General features: G+C 41.9%; 1 protein-coding gene across 1 annotated transcript; it reads right to left on the bottom strand.

Moving 5' to 3' along the window:
- Nucleotides 1–9,225: 9,225 nt before the first annotated feature.
- Nucleotides 9,226–20,033, bottom strand: C3H3orf85 (chromosome 3 C3orf85 homolog). Its single transcript, XM_060770651.2, has 4 exons — nucleotides 19,913–20,033; nucleotides 14,143–14,264; nucleotides 12,707–12,792; nucleotides 9,226–9,543 (listed from the first exon to the last, which is right to left on the bottom strand). Exons 1-4 carry the CDS (start codon nucleotides 19,959–19,961, stop codon nucleotides 9,435–9,437), a joined length of 366 nt encoding a protein of 121 aa, XP_060626634.2. The 5' UTR covers nucleotides 19,962–20,033; the 3' UTR covers nucleotides 9,226–9,434.
- Nucleotides 20,034–20,304: the final 271 nt, after the last annotated feature.

The following is a 20,304-nucleotide window of genomic DNA, read 5'->3' as shown; positions in this document are numbered from 1 at the left end:
CTTTTGGGCTAGATACAAAGTGCTGGTCATTACCTTTAAAGTCTTAAATGGTTCATTTCTAGGCTACATAAAGAACCGCATCTCCTCTTATAGGCCTACCTAGGCACTATGGTCAGCGGAGGAGGCCCTACTATCGGTCCCACCCCCATCTCAAGTATGGCTGGTGGGAATGAGAGAGGCCTTCTTGTGATTGCCCCTCACCCCTGGAATGCCCTCCCTAAAGAGATTTAAAAAATCTCCCTTTCTTCCTCTCCTTCAAAAACAATTAAAACCTACTTGTGCACTTTAGCATATGGAGAGGAGGACTAGGGAGCGAAAATCTGTTAATTCATTTTTGAATTGATATTATCATTGTACTCTGTCCTTGGCAGGTCGGCTGGCATTGCTAGATACTATAGCAATTAGAGATCGCTTTGAATTTTAATTTTTTTAGTGAACCTCCGGGAGCTCATTAAACCAATGTTCATGTTTTTATGGTTAGAAATAACTTTATGTTTTTATGGTTAGATATAATTTTATAATGTAAGTATTTGTGTAATTTTAGATTTTATTTAATAATTGGTTGTTTGATGTTGGTTTGCTTTGAGATTGGGTGGGTTGCTTTTTAAAATATTTTTTATTTATTTTATTAATTTAATACATGTGTTATACATCATTTGTTATATAGTAGACATGTAAAATTTAGTACAGTCTACAATACATTCTCTTTCTGCACCTACTGTTATTTTCATGCTTGTACATATTTTCTGTCCCTCACCACCATGCTCCCATCTCCCCCCCCCCCTCCCCAGCCACTTCTTTTATATATCATCTGTCCAAAATTTCATTTCCTCTTGTGGAGGTAACTTTCCATCTTTCTTTTTTAACCCTCTTTCAATAATTTTTCTTCATACATCATCAAAATCACTTTGTTTCCATGGTCCATAACTTTGAATTTACATGTCAGCTTATCATTTATTGCCAATTTCCATATTTCATTATACCACTCTTCTATTTATATATTGGGTTCCTTTTTCCAATTGCTTGCTATAAGCAGTCTTGCTATTGTTTGATACTGCGTCTTTTTCCTCTTTTTCAACTGTTTATTGTTATATAATGATAATAAAGCTATACTAGGACTTCTTCTATTTTGATGTTCATTATATGTTCTATCTCTCTAAATACCTTTCCCCAAAAATTATCTACATTTTTACACTGCCACCACATATGTATATATGTTCTCACTTCTTGGCATCCTCTCTAGCAATTATTTGAATAGTTTTTGTTCATATTTGCTATTCTTCTTGGTGGTAGATATCAATTTCATATCAACTTATGATAATTTTCTTTAACTAGTATTGATATTTTTTCAAATGTCTTTCCCCCATAATTGTGACCACTCCATTTTATTCATTTTCATCCCTAAATCTTCTTCCCAAATCTCCTTGAGGGTGTGGTTCTTTACTTTCCTTCATTTATTTCAGTTAACATCTTATATGTTTTACTAGTTAGTCCTTTCAGTTTTTATGTTCCTCTATATCCCTTCCATTTTGTTGAGAACCACTGCTCTATGTGATCCTTTATCCTATCCATTTTACCTAATGTATTTTTTATAAATAACATCTGCCCTTGCGCTATGCTACTCTGCTGCTGAGTATGCATGCCCAGTATGGAACACATCTCACCACACTAAAACAGTAGATGTGGCTCTTAATGAGGCCTGCCGCATTATCATGAGGTGCCTGCGCCCTACACCACTGGAGAAATTACACTGTTTAACCGGTATTGCACCACCTGGCATCCGCCAGGAAGTAGCAGCCAATAGTGAAAGGATCAAGGCACTGACATCTCCGGCCCACCCCCTGTTTGGGTATCGGCCAGCACATCAACGACTTAAATTAAGAAATAGTTTTCTAAGATCTACAGAGACACTTGCTGGAACACTTCAGCAAGCGAGAGTCCAAAAGTGGCAGGCTCAAATTCAGAACCCCAATCAATGGCTGATACCAAATGAGAGACTCCCCGCTGGGCACACGGAAAACTAGATGACTTGGAAGGCGCTGAACGGACTGCGCTCTGGCACCACGAGATGCAGAGCCAACCTTAAGAAATGGGGCTACAAAATGGAATCCACTGCATGCAAGTGTGGAGAAGACCAAACCACTGACCACCTGCTGCAATGCAACCTGAGCATTGCACAATGGAGGACCTTGTTGCGGCAACACCAGAGGCACTTCAAGTGGCCAGCTACTGGACAAAGGACATTTAATCAACTACCAAGCTTGCAAACTTTGTGTTTTGTTTGTTTGTTTAAAAAATGCAATACAACTGTTTGGTTTGCTCCTGACACGATAGATAAATAAATAAATAAATCAGCAAATAAGCTCTCTTTCTGCTTTTCCTTTATTCCTACTCATTCTAAATTCTTATCTTTCCTAATGGCACTTGCAAATAATTCTATCACTATAGCAAACAAAATTGGTGATAGAGGGCAGCCTTGTCTTGTTCCCCTTGTCACTTTTATTTATTTTGTCACTCCATCATTAATTGTTACTACTGCTGAATTTTTGAATAGTATTGTTCTAATAATCCTTTTATTTTACTTCTGATTCCAAATGTATTCATAATCTCCCTTAATGTCAGCCATTCCAAAAAATTAAAAGCTTTACATTTATCTAATGCTAGTATCCTTGTTTTTATCTTTCTCTCGAGACACACTAATTTTATTTAATATTAGCTTTGGGACCCGGCACTGCCCGGGTTATTTGAGAAAGGAATTGTATATCAAGGTTGGTCTTTATCAGTTATTTATATGGCTCGCAGTGGTCTCAGGAAGTTAATGACGGTACTGTGAGTCCCATTATCTGTAGTCCATCCTCCTCCAAACTGCACCAGGATGGAGAGTGGGTCATGGGAGCTCTGTGTGCCAAGTTTGGTCTTGATCGGCCATTGGATGAGGGTTGCAGCAGTCTTGGGAAGTGAGTGGTGGTACTTGAAGTCCCATCATCCATAGTCTGTTCTCCCCCAAACCTCACCAGACTGTTGAGTTGGCCACGGGGGCTCTCTGTGCCAAGTTTGCTCTTTATTGGTATTTGGATGAGTGTTGCTGTGGTTTCAGGAAGTGAGTGAAGGTACTGCAAATCCCATCATCCATCGTCCATCCTCCTCCAAACAACACCAGGATGTAGAGTGGGTCATGGGGGCTCTGTGTGCCAAGTTTGGTCTCAATCGGTCATTAGATGAGGGTTGCAGCAGTCTTGGGAAGTGAATGGGACTTGAAGTCCCATCATCCATGGTCTGTCCTCCTCGAAAGTGCACCAGGATGTAGAGTGGGTCATGGGGGCTCTGTGTGCCAAGTTTGGTCTTGATCAGTAATCAGAAAGGGTCTCAGGAAGTGAGTGAAGTTACTTGTCCCATCATCCATCTCCAAATTCTTCCAAACCGCACCAGGATGTAGAGTGGGTCATGTGGGCTCTTTGTGAATTGTGATCCTGATCCATCATTGTTGGCAGTTCTCAGGAACGGAGTGCAGGTATTGCAAGTCTCATCGTCCATAGTGCTTCCTCCTCCAAACTGCACCAGGATGTAGAGTGCATAATGGAGACTCAGTGTGCCAACTTTGGTCTTTGTCGGTAATTGGATGAGGGCTGCAGTGGTCTCAGGAATTGAGCGAAGGTACTGCAAGTGTTGCAATCCAGAGCAGGGAACGAGGCCCTAAGATAACTATCCACCACACCTGGCTGTGAAAAACAATCCTTTTTTATTGAAGAAAAATGGTTACAAAATAAAGGAAAAATGCAAGTCAAAAGCCACAGCAAAATCAGCAAACATGAATTTAAATGGACAAAGCAAAACCAAAAGCCTCACTGGGAAATACTGGATTCTGTTAGCAATCCACTAACCGTACTTGATATCCTAGAAATCTTCCCAGACTATGGCCAGGGAACCGAGAGAACTGCCAAGGTCTTCATCAATTCTGAAACGATGCCTGAACTGAGACAATCAGCTCGGCGTATTGCAATTAAAACTCAAGAATGGGTTCCGTGAACCGCCCTTCTGTTTTGAAGCCAATGTTTTTAATTCTTGAATTCGGGAGGATCGACGCAAACTGAGTGATTTACTTCTGTCTTCCCAAATTTGGCCCCTTCTGTTGTCATTACAGTTAACAGGTGCAGAAGGGAGGGAAGGTTCAAGGTCTCCCTCTGAAACATTCTCATGAACACTGGTACTTTCATTTTCCAAATCTACAGAAGTTCCTTCCTCACTAATTTCAGGAACATTGGCATTTTCCAAACCTACAGCAGTTTCTTCCTCACTAATTTCAGGAGCATTGGCATCAAAAGGTACATTTCCACTAGCATCAGTAAATATACTTTCATTAGCATCAGGAGGAACAAACAGAGAATCAGGTTCAAGTTCAAACTCAGGCTGAACCCCAACAGCAAGTCCCATAATCCATGGTCCATCCCTGGCCAAACCACACCAGGGCGTAAAGTGGGTCATGAGAGGTCTATGTGCCAAGTTTGGTGTAGATCAGTCATTGGATGAAGGTCACAGCAATCTCAGAATGTGAGTGATGGTACTGCAAGTCCCATCATCCATGGTCCATCCTCCTCCAAACTGCAGTAGGATGTCGAGTGAGTGAAGGTAATGCAAATCCCTCAGGCCCTTTCCTTTCTCTTCTCACCCATTTGAGAATGTTAGAATGTTGGGGTTTGGTTTTTTGTTTTTTTTTTGTTTTTTGTTTTTTTTCTTTTTTGGATTTTTTTTGTCATGTCAGGAGCGACTTGCGAAACTGCAAGTTCTTTCTGGTGTGAGAAAATTGGCCTTCTGCAAGGACGTTGCCCAGGGGACGCCAGGATGTTTTGATGTTTTACCATCCTTCTCTCATTAACCCTCTTCTCCACCAGGGGTTGCTGTTGATGCTAGCCAATCAGAGACCATATGCAAATAGCACCACAGCGGCAGCCAGTCAGAAAGCTGCCACAAACTCCTCCACCCTACGTCCTCCCTCTGTCCTAACTCGCACACAAACTTTGACTTTTATTATATGTATAGATTTCTCCCTATCAAATTTGACCATGGCCTGCTTTTCCAGGAGGATGGCCTACTGGCAAGGGATGGGGTGCATCTCACACAAATAGGAAAACACCTTTTTGCTCACAGACTCGCAAACCTCATTAGGCGCACTTTAAACTAGGCCCACTGGGGGAGGGGGACAACAGCCTTGCGAACACTACTTTACCCACAATGTCAGGGAACCGCCAGAAGGCTAAACGGAGGGCTGCACAAACACAAAAAGGACCAAGTACCGAAAGCACAATAATCCCAATTAAACAGCTCAGGGGAAGATCTCAGGGGCTCACATGTCTTTACACTAATGCACAGAGCATGGGAAATAAACATGACAAACTCCAACTTTTAGCACAACACCACAAATATGATATCATAGGCATCACTGAAACCTGGTGGGATGACTCCTATCGCTGGAATGTAGACATCGAGGGCTATAACCTCTTTCACAGAAACCGAACAAAGGGGAGAGGAGGCGGAGTAGCCTTATATGTCAAAAACTCTTATGCTGCAGAAGAGATTCAAGACAGCAATCTGGGAAACCAGCTTGAAATCATCTGGATAAGAATCAAGGGAACTGGGACTCAAAAAGATCTTGTTGTAGGAGTCTACTACAGACCCCCAAGCCAGGAGGAAGAACTTGATGAAGTCTTCTGCCAACAGTTGACCAAACAGGCACAGAGAAGAGATGTAGTAGTCATGGGCGATTTCAACTATCTCGATATTTGCTGGAAAACAAACTCGGCCAAGAGTACAAAGTCCAACAAATTCCTCACTTGCCTTGCAGACAATTTCATGGTCCAGAAGGTAGAAGAGGCAACAAGGGGATTGGCTACTCTTGATCTCATCCTAACAAATGTGGAGGACCTGTGGTTGAAGTGGTAGGATCCTTAGGGGCAGGTGACCATGTGCTCTTGCAATTTGAGGTAGAAAGAAAGGCCGAAACTAAGACAAGTCAAACCCGCATTTTGGACTTTAGGAGAGCTGATTTCCAAAAAATGAAGGAAACACTGAGCAGCATTCCGTGGACACAGATACTAAAAGACAAGGGAGTTACGGATGGATGGGAGTTTCTCAAGAGTGAAATACTCAAGGCGCAGTTGCAAACCGTGCCAACAAAAAGAAAAAATAGGACAAGTGCAAAGAAGCCAGAATGGATGTCCAAAGAACTTCTAACTGTGCTGAGACACAAAAGAGACATGCACAAGAACTGGAAAAAGGGAGAAATCACCAAAGAAGAATTCAAACAAATAGCCAACAGCTGTAGGGAAAAGGTCCCCAAGGCTAAAGCACAAAACGAGCTCAGGCTTGCCAGGGACATTAAAAACAATAAAAAGTTATTCTTTTCTTATGTCAGTAGAAAAAGGAAAAACAAGGAGGCGATAGGGCCTCTTCGAGGAGAAGATGGGGCAATGCTGACAGGGGATAGGGAAAAGGCAGAACTACTAAATACCTTCTTTCCCTCGGTCTTCTCACAAAAAGAAAGTCATCTTCAACCTCAGCAAGACGGAGTGGATGATGGATTTGAGGACATCCAACTCCAAATTGGGAAACAAGTCGTACAGGAATACCTGGCCGCTCTAAATGAGTTCAAGTCCCCAGGGCCAGATCAACTACACCCAAGAGTATGGAAGGAACTAGCGGAAGTCATTTCGGAACCATTGGCAATCATTTTTGAGAGTTCTTGGAGAACAGGAGAAGTTCCAGCAGATTGGAGGAGGGCCAATGTGGTCCCAATCTTCAAGAAGGGAAAAAAGAATGACCCAAACAACTACCGTCCGGTCAGCCTCACGTCAATACCAGGCAAGATTCTGGAAAAGATTGTTAAGGAAGTGGTCTGCAAACACTTAGAAACAAATGTGGTCATTGCTAATAGTCAACATGGATTTATCAAAAACAAGTCATGCCGGACTAATCTGATCTCTTTTTTCGATAGAGTTACAAGCTGGGTAGATGCGGGAAATGCCATGGATGTAGTGTACCTGGATTTCAGTAAGGCCTTCGACAAGGTCCCCCATGACCTTCTGGCAAGGAAACTAGTCAATGTGGGCTAGGCAAAACTACGGTGAGGGGGATCTGTAATTGGTTAAATGGACGAACCCAGAGGGTGCTCACCAATGCTTCCTCTTCATCCTGGAAAGAAGTGACGAGCGGAGTGCCGCAGGGTTCCGTCCTGGGCCCGGTCCTGTTCAACATCTTTATTAATGACTTAGATGAAGGGTTAGAAGGCAGGATCATCAAGTTTGCAGACGACACCAAATTGGGAGGGATGGCCAATACTCCAGAGGACAGGAGCAGGATTCAAAACGATCTTGACAGATTAGAGAGATGGGCCAAAACTAACAAAATGAAGTTCAACAGTGACAAATGCAAGATACTCCACTTTGGCAGGAAAAACGAAATGCAAAGATACAGAATGGGGGATGCCTGGCTCGAGAGCAGTACGTGTGAAAAAGATCTTGGAGTCCTCGTGGACAACAAGTTAAACATGAGCCAACAATGTGATGTGGCGGCAAAAAAAGCCAATGGGATTTTGGCCTGCATCAATAGGAGAATAGTGTCTAGATCTAGGGAAGTAATGCTACCCCTCTATTCTGTTTTGGTTAGACCACATCTGGAATACTGTGTCCAGTTCTGGGCACCACAATTCAAGAGAGATATTGACAAGCTGGAATGTGTCCAGAGGAGAGCGACTAAAATGATAAAAGGTCTGGAGAACAAGCCCTATGAGGAGCGGCTTAAGGAGCTGGGCATGTTTAGCCTGAAGAAGAGAAGGCTGAGAGGGGATATGATAGCCATGTATAAATATGTGAGAGGAAGCCACAGGGACGAGGGAGCAAGCTTGTTTTCTGCTTCCCTGGAGACTAGGACGCGGAACAATGCCTTCAAACTACAAGAGAGGAGTTTCCATCTGAACATGAGGAAGAACTTCCTGACTGTGAGAGCCGTTCAGCAGTGGAACTCTCTGCCCCGGAGTGTGGTGGAGGCTCCTTCTTTGGAAGCTTTTAAGCAGAGGCTGGATGGCCATCTGTCAGGGGTGATTTGAATGCAATATTCCTGCTTCTTGGCAGGGGGTTGGACTAGATGGCCCATGAGGTCTCTTCCAACTCTTTGATTCTATGATTCTATGATTTGTCTTCCTTTTACAAACCCACAATGATCTTTTTGATGTACTTATATATGCATTTACTCATGCAATTATAGCTGATGATATCTTTGCATCCTGATTTATGGTATGGGCCTATATGACCCTGGGTCCATTAAATCTTTATCAGGTTTTGGTATTAGTATTATTAATGACTTCCTTCATGATTCTAGTATTTGCTCTCCTTTTATTATTGTTATACAATTCTAACAATTCTGTACTCGATATTTCTATAAAACTTTTATTTTATTTATTATTATTATTATTATTATTATTATTATTATTATTAACTTTTATAATATTCTATCCCAGTTCTTCTAGAACTGGAGCTTTCCTGGCTTTTAAATTCTTAATAACTTCCTCTATTTCTGTCCTCTTAATAGGTTGTTCCAATAGTTCTTTATCTTTCTCCTCCAGCTTACACTCCCAATTTTCCTCAGCATATTTCCTGATTTCTTCTATGGAACTGGCTTTTGTTTGGTATACTATAGTTCATTATAAAACTGTTCAAAAACCTTCAATTTTTTTCAATGATCTATGTATTTTACCTGTTTTATGTTTTATCATATTTATTATAATTTCCATTTTCTTGGTGTGTATGTGTGTGTGTGTGTATTTGGTTAACATTTTTGAATTTCTATTGCTAATTTCAAAAAAGTCCCTCATGTATATTAAATTTTCTTGTACTTCGTCTATTTCCATTTTATCCCATTTCTCTTTTTTGGTTCTTAACCTTAGGTATATTTGTATATCTCTCTTTACTGCTTTTTCCAACTCTTCTAACTCTTTTTCTAAATTTCCTTTCTTCTTGCTTTTTTTTTTTTTTTTGAGATTGTCTCCTACCACCACCTTCATTGTATCCTATAGTACTCCTTTTGATACTTCCCTTTCATTAAATCCCCAAATTTCTTACCATTTTGTTCTTATTCTATCCACAATTTCTTTGTAATTCAAAATTTTAGTATTTAATCTTCACCTTCTCATTTTATCATAATCACATTTCAAAGCAATCTCAATTGACACCAAGATATTATTTGAAACTTTAATATTTCCAATATTAGCATTTAACAATTTACTTAACATATTTTACAAACTAAAATATAATCAATTATTGTATATACTTTATGCACAGCCAAGCAATATGTATATTTTTTCCTCTTGAGATTTGGTGGGTTGTTAATGTTTGCACTTGTGGTGAGGCATTGAATGTTTTCCTCTACGCAAGGTGTTGTTGGTTCTAAATTTTTATTATTATTATTTCCAACGTCTGCGAGGCATCTCTTCTCTGCCGCTTAAGTCCTGCTTCAGATTGGGGTAACATGTCCATATAAGAGGTAATGTGCTTCCTGTTAATCAAGAGAACAATTATTTTTGTCAGAATCCTTCTCATGCATTGTGGAATGGCATAACTGAAGAGCTCTGTGTGCCTGTATTTTTGCAATCTGCATGAAGTTACCATGAGCCAGTGAAAGCCAAAATCTTTTCAGATACCTAATGCTTAAGTTGTTTCATTTCTGCTGGCCACACACCCTCCAACATTGCAGATGAAAGCTGGGGCATATGTGAACAAGCAAGGTTAGAATATGGTCAGGATGGCAAAGAGGAAGGACAGACAAGCCAGAAGAGACTGCAACAGTTTGCTTTTGCCTGAGTCTACTGGGAAGAGCAAGATTCACACATACATACACTCCTAATTTAATTGAGTGCAAACTACTTTAGCACTTTGAAATTATTGGACTAATCTCAGGATAAAAGTTGGGAGGGGAGAGAAGAGGAAAACTGGGGAAAGTAGTTGAAAAGTGAGATAACAGAAAATTACTGCAATTGGGAATCTCTCTGCTAATTGGGACAGTTGGAGGTATATGGTCATGAGATCAGGTAAGCTTCTGTGTGGCCGTAAAGCCCATTAAGGGCTCTGCTTTCAAGATAAGTCCCCATAGGTTTGCCTGTCTCCTTTTTGGTCTAAAGCTTGAATGCATTACTATTTGCAGTACATCTTCTTTTTTTATTGCACCGACCCTGAAAGTGGAAACTCTCACACAGGAAAATTCTGAGGCTCAATATTTTAATGGGTAATGTAGGGTGGTTCTGGAGGTGACAAGATGGGGTTGATCAGACAACATGCTGTTTGTGACAGATTTACAAAGTGCACATTACAAATCATACATGATTTGAGTCTTTATGAATACAGGCCGCCCCAAGTTACAAACATCCGACTTAAAATGACTCATAGTTAAGAACAGGGTTGAGACAACAGGAAGTGAGAGAAAACCCTAGGAAGGGAAAGTCACTCCTGGGAGAGTTATCATGGGGAAAAGGTGTCTCCTGTGAAGCTTGTTCACCAATCTTTGTTTCCACAACAAACCCAATTTTTCAAAATGCAATTCTCACAGGGACGGAAAATCAGGTGAAATCTTCTAAACAGGGGCACAGACAGCAAAACAAACATCACAGGAGTGTTAACCCTTTCCTATGCTATCCAAAGCATAGCTAGAGTTGCACTTTAAAAATATACAGGAAAAGAGAAATAAATATACAAATAGAGGAGTGGTATAAGGAAGTATGGAAATTGGCAATAAATGATAAGCTGACATGTATATTAAAAGTTAAAAGAGGTATATGGAAACAAAGTGATTTTGATGAGGTATGGAGAGAATTTATTGAAAGAGGATTAAAAAAATAAAGAAGGAAAGTTGCCTCCACAAGAAGAATTGAAATTGAAATTTTGGACAGATGATATGTAAAAGCTGTGGCTTGGGACAGGGGAAGGGGAGCACAGCGGTGAGGGATAGACAATATGTATAAGCAGAAAATAACACTAGATGCAAAAAGTTAAAGTATGGTAGGTTGTATTGAATAATATGTTTCTGCTGTAAAACAAACAATGTATAACAAATGTACTGAACCATGATAAAATAATAAAAAATAAACCAAATTCACCTTAAGGGCAAACCTACAGAATCTAGCTTCTTCGTAACTTGGGGACTGCCTGTACACTGTTTGAAAGATGCAATCCTATATCCATTTCCCTAAAAATAATAAGTCCAATTGATCCTAGGACCTCATCAGATGGAGGTCCTTAGGCCAGGGGAAATCAGGGGAAACTATCTCTCCGTGCCACGCATTGCCTTCATTGCCCCCTTCCTCATCCAATGGGGGGAAACATTGCCGCCCGGCTACTCTCTGCACAATTTCCCAGCTTTTCCTATGAAACCATCGGACGCCTCCCATGTTCTCAGGGCTCTGTCGTAGGACTTTGCCAGTATGCTGGGAGAACGGAGTCCCGCCAGAAGTAGCTGTGCATCATCAGATGGGATCCAGCAGGCTCCGTCTTCCCAGTGTCCTGGAAGCATCCTAGGACACTGAAAAAAATCAAATGTGATGAGGTCCTGACTGTCATTCATGTTTGACCAAGAGTGTTTACAAAGATAGTTTAGGAAATTGTTCTATATCTAACTAATGTGCTTGGACCAACTGGCCAACAGATACTTTCAGGAGTTGGTTCCAAATTAGACTTTTCTGTCACTACTTTTCTTGTCATGCCTGTTGTGATCAAGACATGTCCTTTTAGGACCTGAAAAGACTCTTTAAAACAGATCAGGAATATAACTAGGCTAGTCTCAGCAGCAAACAGAGGAAGAGCACAATTCCAAGGCTGTGAGACAATCTGAGCTGCTGGTCACTAATTCCTTAATTCCTCCAGTAATAACAAAAAAAAACCCATAAATAATTTGAAAAAGTTAAGAATACACCATACACAACAACCCATATTAAAAGGAACAGTTAAAGCCACCTCAAAACTACCACAGTTTAAAACCATATGCATATATACTTCAAAATAAATTAGTCCTTAAAGACTTTAATAAAACACCATAATTTAGCTTGGTATTGGAAAGAAAGCAATGTTAGCACCAATGTTGAAGGTCTGGAAACAGATGCTGATTGGTCATGTATCGGGAGTGCTTTGGTTGTGTATTCCTGCATGGCAAGGGTTTGAACTGGGTGGTCTTTTAGAGCAGCACATGCAGTAATCGCTTAGGGTGGAAAGAGAAAACGAAACGGACACTTGAAAAATGGTATGAATAAGTGTGGGACCAAATACAACTGGAAATTATGGACATTATAAGAAGCAAAATAAAAACCCATGGTCAGACAAACAGAAGAAAATTAAAGAAATTTGGATTCCATTTAACAGATGGTTACAGGCTGTTAAACCAGATGATGAATGCTGGAAGAAAAAATGGATAGAATGGAAAGAAGGCTCACATAAGGGGTAACAGAAGGATTAAGTTGTCAACAGGGAAGGGGGAGGGTGGGTGTGGGGAGGGAGAAGGGAATGAAAAAGGAAAAAAGTATGATAATTATGGTTATGTATATATATATTTTTTAAAAAAAGAATAAAAATGACCAAAAAAAGAAGAACTGGATGGTTCTCCATGAGTGAAAGTGGAATGATAGTGCTATAACTGTGGAGTATGATAGGCCCCTCAGTCTTTCCATATGACTTACTTGGCTGTGTCGGTATCAAATTGAAACCATTCAGAACCCAAGTAATACTGTGCTGACTTCTTCAGTGCTTCCCAAGCTTCGCTAACCTGTTGAGAACACAATATGCATTGGTTTAGCCAAGAAACCTTTTCAACACAACATTTATAAATAATCCCCACCGCGAAAGCAGTTTAAAAGTATGGTTTTTATAGTAGCAGTTAAAAACAATGAGCCATTGTAGCGTAGAAGTTAGGGTGGGACCAGGGTAGGACTAGGAGGGTATCTCCATAATATAATTAATGCAGTTTTATACCACTTTAATTACCATTAAATCATGGGATTTTGAGTTTCATAAGGAACCAACACTCTTTGGCAGAGAAGGCTGAAGGGCTTGTAAATCTACAACTCCAGTGATAGTATAGCTTTGAACCATGGCAGTAAATTGTGTCAAACTGCATTAATTCTACTCTAGGACTGCAGGAAACCCAAGTTTGATCTTCTTATCATAGGAAGCCATTAGATGGTCTTGGGCAAGTAAGATACGATCAACCTTAAAGAAAGGCAAAGCCAAACCACCTATCAATAAAACCTCCCAAGAAAACCCCATGATAGCAGCACTGTGGAATTAAAGCAGATAGCCCATAAATTAAATGCCATGGTTCAATACTATGAAATCATGTGCATTGTAGGTTTTCGAGAGTTTTCACTTTCTTTGCCAAAGAGTGCTGTTGTCTCAGCAAACTACACATCCAAGAATCAATGGCATTGAATCATGGCAGTTAGAGTGGTGTCAAATTGCATTAATTGTACAATGTAAACCAGTGGTTCCCAAGGTGTGGTCCGTGGACTACCAGTGGTCTGCAGGAACAAAAATAAGGTCTGTGGACTCACCGTTACTACAATGATGCCTCAAAACCATCTGGCAATGAGAACAACTGGTCTTGTGAAACCCTCTTTTAGTGCTGAAGCAACGGGATGTAGAGAGGGGTGAGGCTGACCACCCATGAAAGATTAGTACTACCACATCAGCTCTAGATTATTTCTGTAGATGAGCAGATGACGACTACTGGATTCCATATGTTCTGTATCTGAAACTAAAGCTGATGTGGTCTATCCAGTGCAATTTTCTAAATCAGCACCCCAAATAACCAAACTGAATATAAGGTTGACCAAAAACTGATTTGTAGCCCTTCTGGTACTAATGTTGGAGAGAAGTCCACCTGGTCAAGTGGTCCCTGGTCAAAAAAAGGTTGGGAACCACTGATGTAGATGCACTGAAACACATGTCAGTCAAAGGTGGACCTCATATTCATTAGTCACTTTTAAAAAAATATTTATTGAATGGCTGGAATGTTTTTTCAACCCAATGAATCCCTGGCAAAGAAAGGTGAATCTTCAATCTTGATCCACACTAATTGTCTCAAAATTCTACTGTGGAATCTTTAAAGGATCAATACCTTGTCAGCCAAGTTATTCTGGCCACTAGTTAGTTGCAAATAGTCGAAAGAAGGTGTTTGCCTCTTGAGTCCTAAAAACTGATTGGCTTCTTCTTCAGAGGCAAAAGGAAGCCCCAGGACTCCTGCAAGGCAAATGGTGAGAATGATAGATTTGTAGAATATGCACATTTGATAAACCACAATTGGAATACAAGCTCCACGTCCACTGATGTGGTAGTAACATGTTAGCTTTTATCCATGGACATGTTTAAAATTGGTATTTGGCAAGCCACAAGTGTTTCAATCAGGACATTAAAACGAACAGAAAGCAATGCTTTGTAAAAACCATGTACCGCATGAAGGGCAAATCATTCCAGTGTAAACAGAGCTTTATAGACAAAAGAAGATGAGCTTATTAATTTATCGGATGGTTCTCATAGAGAGTAGGCATGGTTAGGTCCAGTCGGAATATTCATCCTTCAGAATGAAGTTGGGGAAAAATCCTTTTTGAAGCGATTTCGAAGTTTTTAAGAAAACCAGAAGTCCCTTTGCCCTTTTGAAGCTTTTTTGCCATTTTTGTTACGAGTCATGAAGTGAGTCAGAAATGATTCGGTTTCCCCCCCGCTTCTGGTCCCTGGCCTCAGCTCAAGCCAGAGAAGACAGTTTTAAAGCCAGAGAAGACCGTTTTAAAGCCAGTTATAAATCAGAGGAGCATGAATTTGCTCTGCTTCTGTCTCAAGCCTGAGAAGCCAGTTTTAAATCTGAGAAGGAAGGAATTTCCTCCGCTTGCTTTTCCCCGCTCCTGGAGTAAAACAACTACTTTCAAAGTAAAGACCACACCATGGAACAGGAAATAACATTTTCAAACTATTAACGAAAGGATTGGGAAGTCTCGGAAGTTTCGAAAAGTTTTGAACTTTTTTTCTGTGAAAATCGGAATTGATTTTAGAATCGAACCATCGGCACCCCCTACATCCGAAACAAGTTTTGACCAGAGAGGTCAGATGTGTTCAGATATTACTGAAACTTGCAATTTCTGTGATATGGACTAGAGATTTATGACACCAGGGTTCACATCCTCAACTCTGCCACTGGATAATCTTGGGCAAGTCTCAGAGTACACCTACACTGTAGAAGGAATGCAGTTTGTTGCCACTTTAACTGCCATGGCTCAAAGGAATCCTGGGACTTGGAGTTTTACAAGATCTTTAGCCTTCTCTGCCAAAGAGTGCCTGTTGCTTAATAGAACTACAATTTGCAGGATTCCTTAACATTGAGACAAGGCAGTTCAGATGGTATCAGAGAACATTGATTCTGCAGTGTACATGTACCTTCACCCTCAGAAGAATCTGGCCAAAAAAATCATATTACCGGTAAATGTTTGTCTTAGGATCATTGGAAATTATTTGCGTGCACAACACTACAACATTTGCACATTCTGTCCTAATGATTGTGAAATGAACAATGAGAAATTGGGGTATAAATAAAGTAAATAAATAAATAATAAGAAGTAAAACATCCCACCTAGAATCTATTTTATACACAGTATATGTATATGTTGCTATTGAGTTTATCTTGCTCCCACGATATAAGACCATCGCTCGACCACCTCAGGCTAAATCCCAAATTTGGGCATTTAGGCTCATTCCACACAGCTGCATAACATTCACATTGAACAGTATTATATGGCAGTGTGGACTCGGATAACCCTGTTCAAAGCAGATATTGTTGATCATCTGCCTTGATATTCTGAGTTATATGGTTGTGTGGAAGAGCCCTTAGCCTCCATGGCCCCTTCTATAATCTGGATTATATGGCGGTGTAGAAGGGGCCCATGTCTCAATATGATGGAATCCTGGGATTTGTAGTTTGGTAAGACACCAGAATGTTTTGGCACAGAAGGCCAAATGCCTTGTAGAACTGTAACTCCCAGGATTCCATAGCATTGAGTCATGGCAGTTCAAGTCGTATTGAAATGAGTTAATTCTGCAGTGTGAATGCATTCTATGTGAAAGATGTAAGTGAGGCCCCTTCTATACTGCAATATAAAATCCAGATTATCTGCTTTGAATCATATGGAAGTGTAGACTCATATAATCCAGTTCTAAGCAGATAATGCGAATTATCTGCTTTGATAATCAGGATTATATGGAACTAGAAGGGACCTCAATCTCCCCTTTGCCATGGACTGACCACCACCTGATCAAGTTTAGACTTGCTGCAACTTCTAACCTCCGCAGGGGTGGTGGACCCATTAAGATGGTCCGCCCCAGGAGGCTTATGGATCCAGAAGGACTCCTGATGGCTCTTGGGGATGTTTCCGCTGCCTTGGATGGTGATTCTGTCGATGCCCTGGTCACTCACTGGAATAGGGAGTTGACTAGGGCAATAGACACGATTGCTCCGGAGCGCCCCCTCTTAAGTCGCCGAGCGAAACCGGCCCCTTGGTTCAACGAGGAGCTGGTGGAGCTAAAGCGAACAAAGAGGTGGCTAGAGAGCGTGTGGAGGAAACAGCCCAGCGAGTCAAACCGAACACGCCTACGCCTCTATCTAAGGGCGTATGGCGCGGCAATAGAGGCCGCGCAAAATGCTTTCTACTCGGCCAATATTGCGTCCGCAAGGAACCGTCCGGCAGAGCTGTTCCGAGTAGTCAGAGGGTTGTTGAATCCCACCTTGAGTGGGTCCCCTGACGACTCGACAGCGCGCTGTGAAGCATTTGCTCAGTACTTTGCGGACAAAGTCGCTTTGATCCGCGCGGGCTTTGACACCACATTAACTGCAGTCTCTGAGGATGTAACTCAAGCATCTGCTTGTCCAGTTTTGTTGGATTCGTTTCGATCTGTTCAATTCGACGAGGTCATCAGGGTTCTGGGAGAGGCGAGGCCCACCACATGCATCCTAGACCCCTGCCCTTCCTGGCTGGTAAAAGAAGCCAGAGGGGGTTTGGCAGAGTGGGTAAAGGTGGTGGTTAATGCCTCCCTTCGGGAAGGCAAGATTCCAGCCAGCTTAAAACAAGCTGTCATCAAACCGCTGTTGAAAAAACCATCACTAGACCCCACTCAATTCGTCAACTTTCGGCCAGTCTCCAATCTCCCCTACTTGGGCAAAGTCCTGGAACGTGTGGTGGCCTCGCAACTCCAGGAATTCCTGGTGGACACGGACTATCTAGATCCGTCACAGTCTGGCTTTAGGCCGGGACATGGTACTGAGACAGCCTTGGTCGCCTTAGTTGATGATCTGCGCCGGGAACTGGACAGGGGGAGTGTGTCCCTGTTAGTTCTGCTGGACCTCTCTTCGGCCTTCGATACCGTCGACCACGGTATCCTTCTGGGACGCCTCGCGGGAATGGGTCTCGGGGGTACTGCCTTGCAGTGGCTCCGGTCCTTTCTCGAGGGTCGCTCCCAGAAGGTGTCACTAGGGGACTCCTGCTCGACTCCTCGGCCATTGTACTGTGGAGTCCCGCAGGGCTCAATACTGTCCCCTATGTTGTTTAACATATACATGAAGCCGTTGGGAGAGATCATCCGGAGTTTTGGGGTGCGATGTCATCTGTACGCAGATGATGTCCAACTCTATCACTCATTTCCACCTGCCACTAAGGAGGCTGTTCAGGTCATGAACCGGTGCTTGGCCGCTGTCACGGACTGGATGAGGGACAACAGATTGAAACTAAATCCAGACAAGACAGAGGTACTCCTGGTCAGTCGTAAGACCGAACAGGGTACGGGGTTACAGCCTGTGTTGGACGGGGTCACACTCCCCCTAAAAGCACAGGTACGCAGTCTGGGAGTTCTCCTGGATTCATCGCTGAGCCTGGAACCCCAGGTTTCAGCGGTGGTCAGGGGAGCATTCGCACAATTAAAACTTGTGCGCCAGCTGCGTCCGTACCTTGGGAGGGCTGACTTGGCCACGGTAGTACACGCTTTGGTTACATCCCGCTTAGATTACTGCAACGCTCTCTACGTGGGGTTGCCTCTGAAGACTGCCCGGAAGCTGCAGCAAGTACAACGCGCGGCAGCCAGATTACTAACGGGTGCGGGATACAGGGAGCACACCACTCCGCTGTTACTCGAACTCCACTGGCTGCCGATTAGCTTCCGAGCACAATTCAAAGTGCTGGTGTTAACCTATAAAGCCCTAAACGACTCCGGCCCTGTTTACCTCTCCGAACGTATTCTCCCCTACGAACCATCAAGACCACTAAGATCGTCTGGAGGGGCCCTGCTCTCGGTCCCTCCGCCTGCACAAGCACGGCTGGTGGGGACGAGGGACAGGGCCTTCTCGATGGTGGCCCCTCGACTTTGGAACTCCCTGCCATTAGAGATTAGAACTGCCCCCTCCCTCATGACGTTCAGGAAACTAACAAAGACCTGGTTGTGGAACGTGGCATTTGACAACTGATTTAATTCTTTGCCCACATGAAAGGAGGATGATGAATGTGATTGTGATGGTGTTGGACGATTTGGCTCTTTTAACTAGGATGTTAATATTTTAATGTGTATGATGCTGATATTTTAATCGTGTAATGAAGTGGCATTGTGTTGTTATTGTATATTTTTTGTATGTTAACACATGTTGTGAACCGGTCCGAATCCCTCTTTGAAGGTGAGAGGGTCGGTATATAAAACCTCAAAATAAATAAATAAATAAATCAGGGACCCTTTTACGCAGTTGTATAAAATCCACATTGAACTGGATTATATGGCAATGTGGACTCAGATAATCAGTTCAAAGCAGATATTGTGGGTTTATCTGCCTTGATATTCTGGGTTATACAGCTGTGTGGAAGGGCCCTCAGAAATCACTACTAGAACAAACAACTAAAGCTGATTGAAGTGAAACAATGAATTGATCACACTATAGGTTAAGGCTAAAGATCAACAAATCCTTAGCCCTCTGCCATTATAGAATTGCTTTCTATCCAAGTATAAGAAAGGAAAGCACTATTAATAAGTGCATGCAAGGTAGTATTGTTGGCCACAAGATTTAGGGCCCTTCCAAACAGGTCCTATATCCCAGGATCTGATCCAAGGTTTTCTGAGTCCGCACTGCCTGATAATCTGGGATAAACAGAAAACCTGGGATCAGATCCTGGGTTATAGGGCTTGTCTGGAAGGGCCCTAAGAAAAACTTGAGAAAGCTTTTTCCCTTCTACAGAAATGCTTCAGTAGGTAAAGGGGTCTTAAAAAAAAAAAAACAGTGATGCAATCAGTTAAACCTTTATGCCAGCAAGACTGATGACTGACAGGTTGGAGGTTCGAATCCAGGGAAAGCGCGGGTGAGCTCCCTCTGTCAGCTCCAACTCCCCATGTGGGGAAATGAGAGAAGCCTCCCACAAGGATGGCATAGCATCAAAAACATCCGGGCATCCCCTGGGCAACGTCCTTGCAGACGGCCAATTCTCTCACACCAGAAGCAACTTGCAGTTTCTAAAAAAAAAACCATTCATATTACATCGAACTCTACTTTATATCAAGATAGATAGATAGAGCATTTTCTTTTGAGTGATGATCCTACTACAATTTAGAAAAGTTACTTTTTAAAAACGACCATTCCCAGTATCGCCTACCTGGTTGGGGCATTCTGAGAATGGCAGTCATAAAAAGTAATCTTCAATAGACCACAAAGTAACCGCATCCAGCAAGACCTTAAGTGCATTGCACTGTATGTTCCATTGTAGACTTGGGCAGCCACTTGCCTATAAAGTACTCAACCAAGAAGTTATGTGTATCGACTTAATAACAAATATAAATATTTATATCCGGTAGAAAATAGGCCCCCAAAAGCTTACCTTTCAACAATATGGCACACATAACAAAGTGGAATATTGTCATAGCCATGATGCTGATTCGGTGGGGAAACGGTGCATGGTACAACAGCAAAAATTGCTCTCTTTTTATACTTTAGGTTCTCTTTGCTTCATAAATGATTTACTACGTCCAACTTGCAGGTAGAGGGCAGAGTCCACCATTGCATGGCATGTTTCCTCGACCTCTGTCAACCCTTTGGACTTTTGACAAGGACTTTTTGATACATGCCAGAAAAGAAATGTTTTCCCTCCCAAGGAACAGATGTTTAACTTACTCAGTTGTGATCATGTAAAATATCAAAGATGTTCCTCTATTTGGCAGCACAAATGAAGAGGTGATACTTCCCTATATTGTAAACTGTCTTTCTGAGAAT

The sequence above is a fragment of the Anolis sagrei genome, chromosome 3, assembly GCF_037176765.1.
Source record: "Anolis sagrei isolate rAnoSag1 chromosome 3, rAnoSag1.mat, whole genome shotgun sequence".
NCBI lineage: Eukaryota > Metazoa > Chordata > Lepidosauria > Squamata > Dactyloidae > Anolis > Anolis sagrei.
The sequence above is the reverse complement of the archived record's forward strand: the minus strand, read 5'-3'. Positions and strand labels throughout refer to the sequence as shown.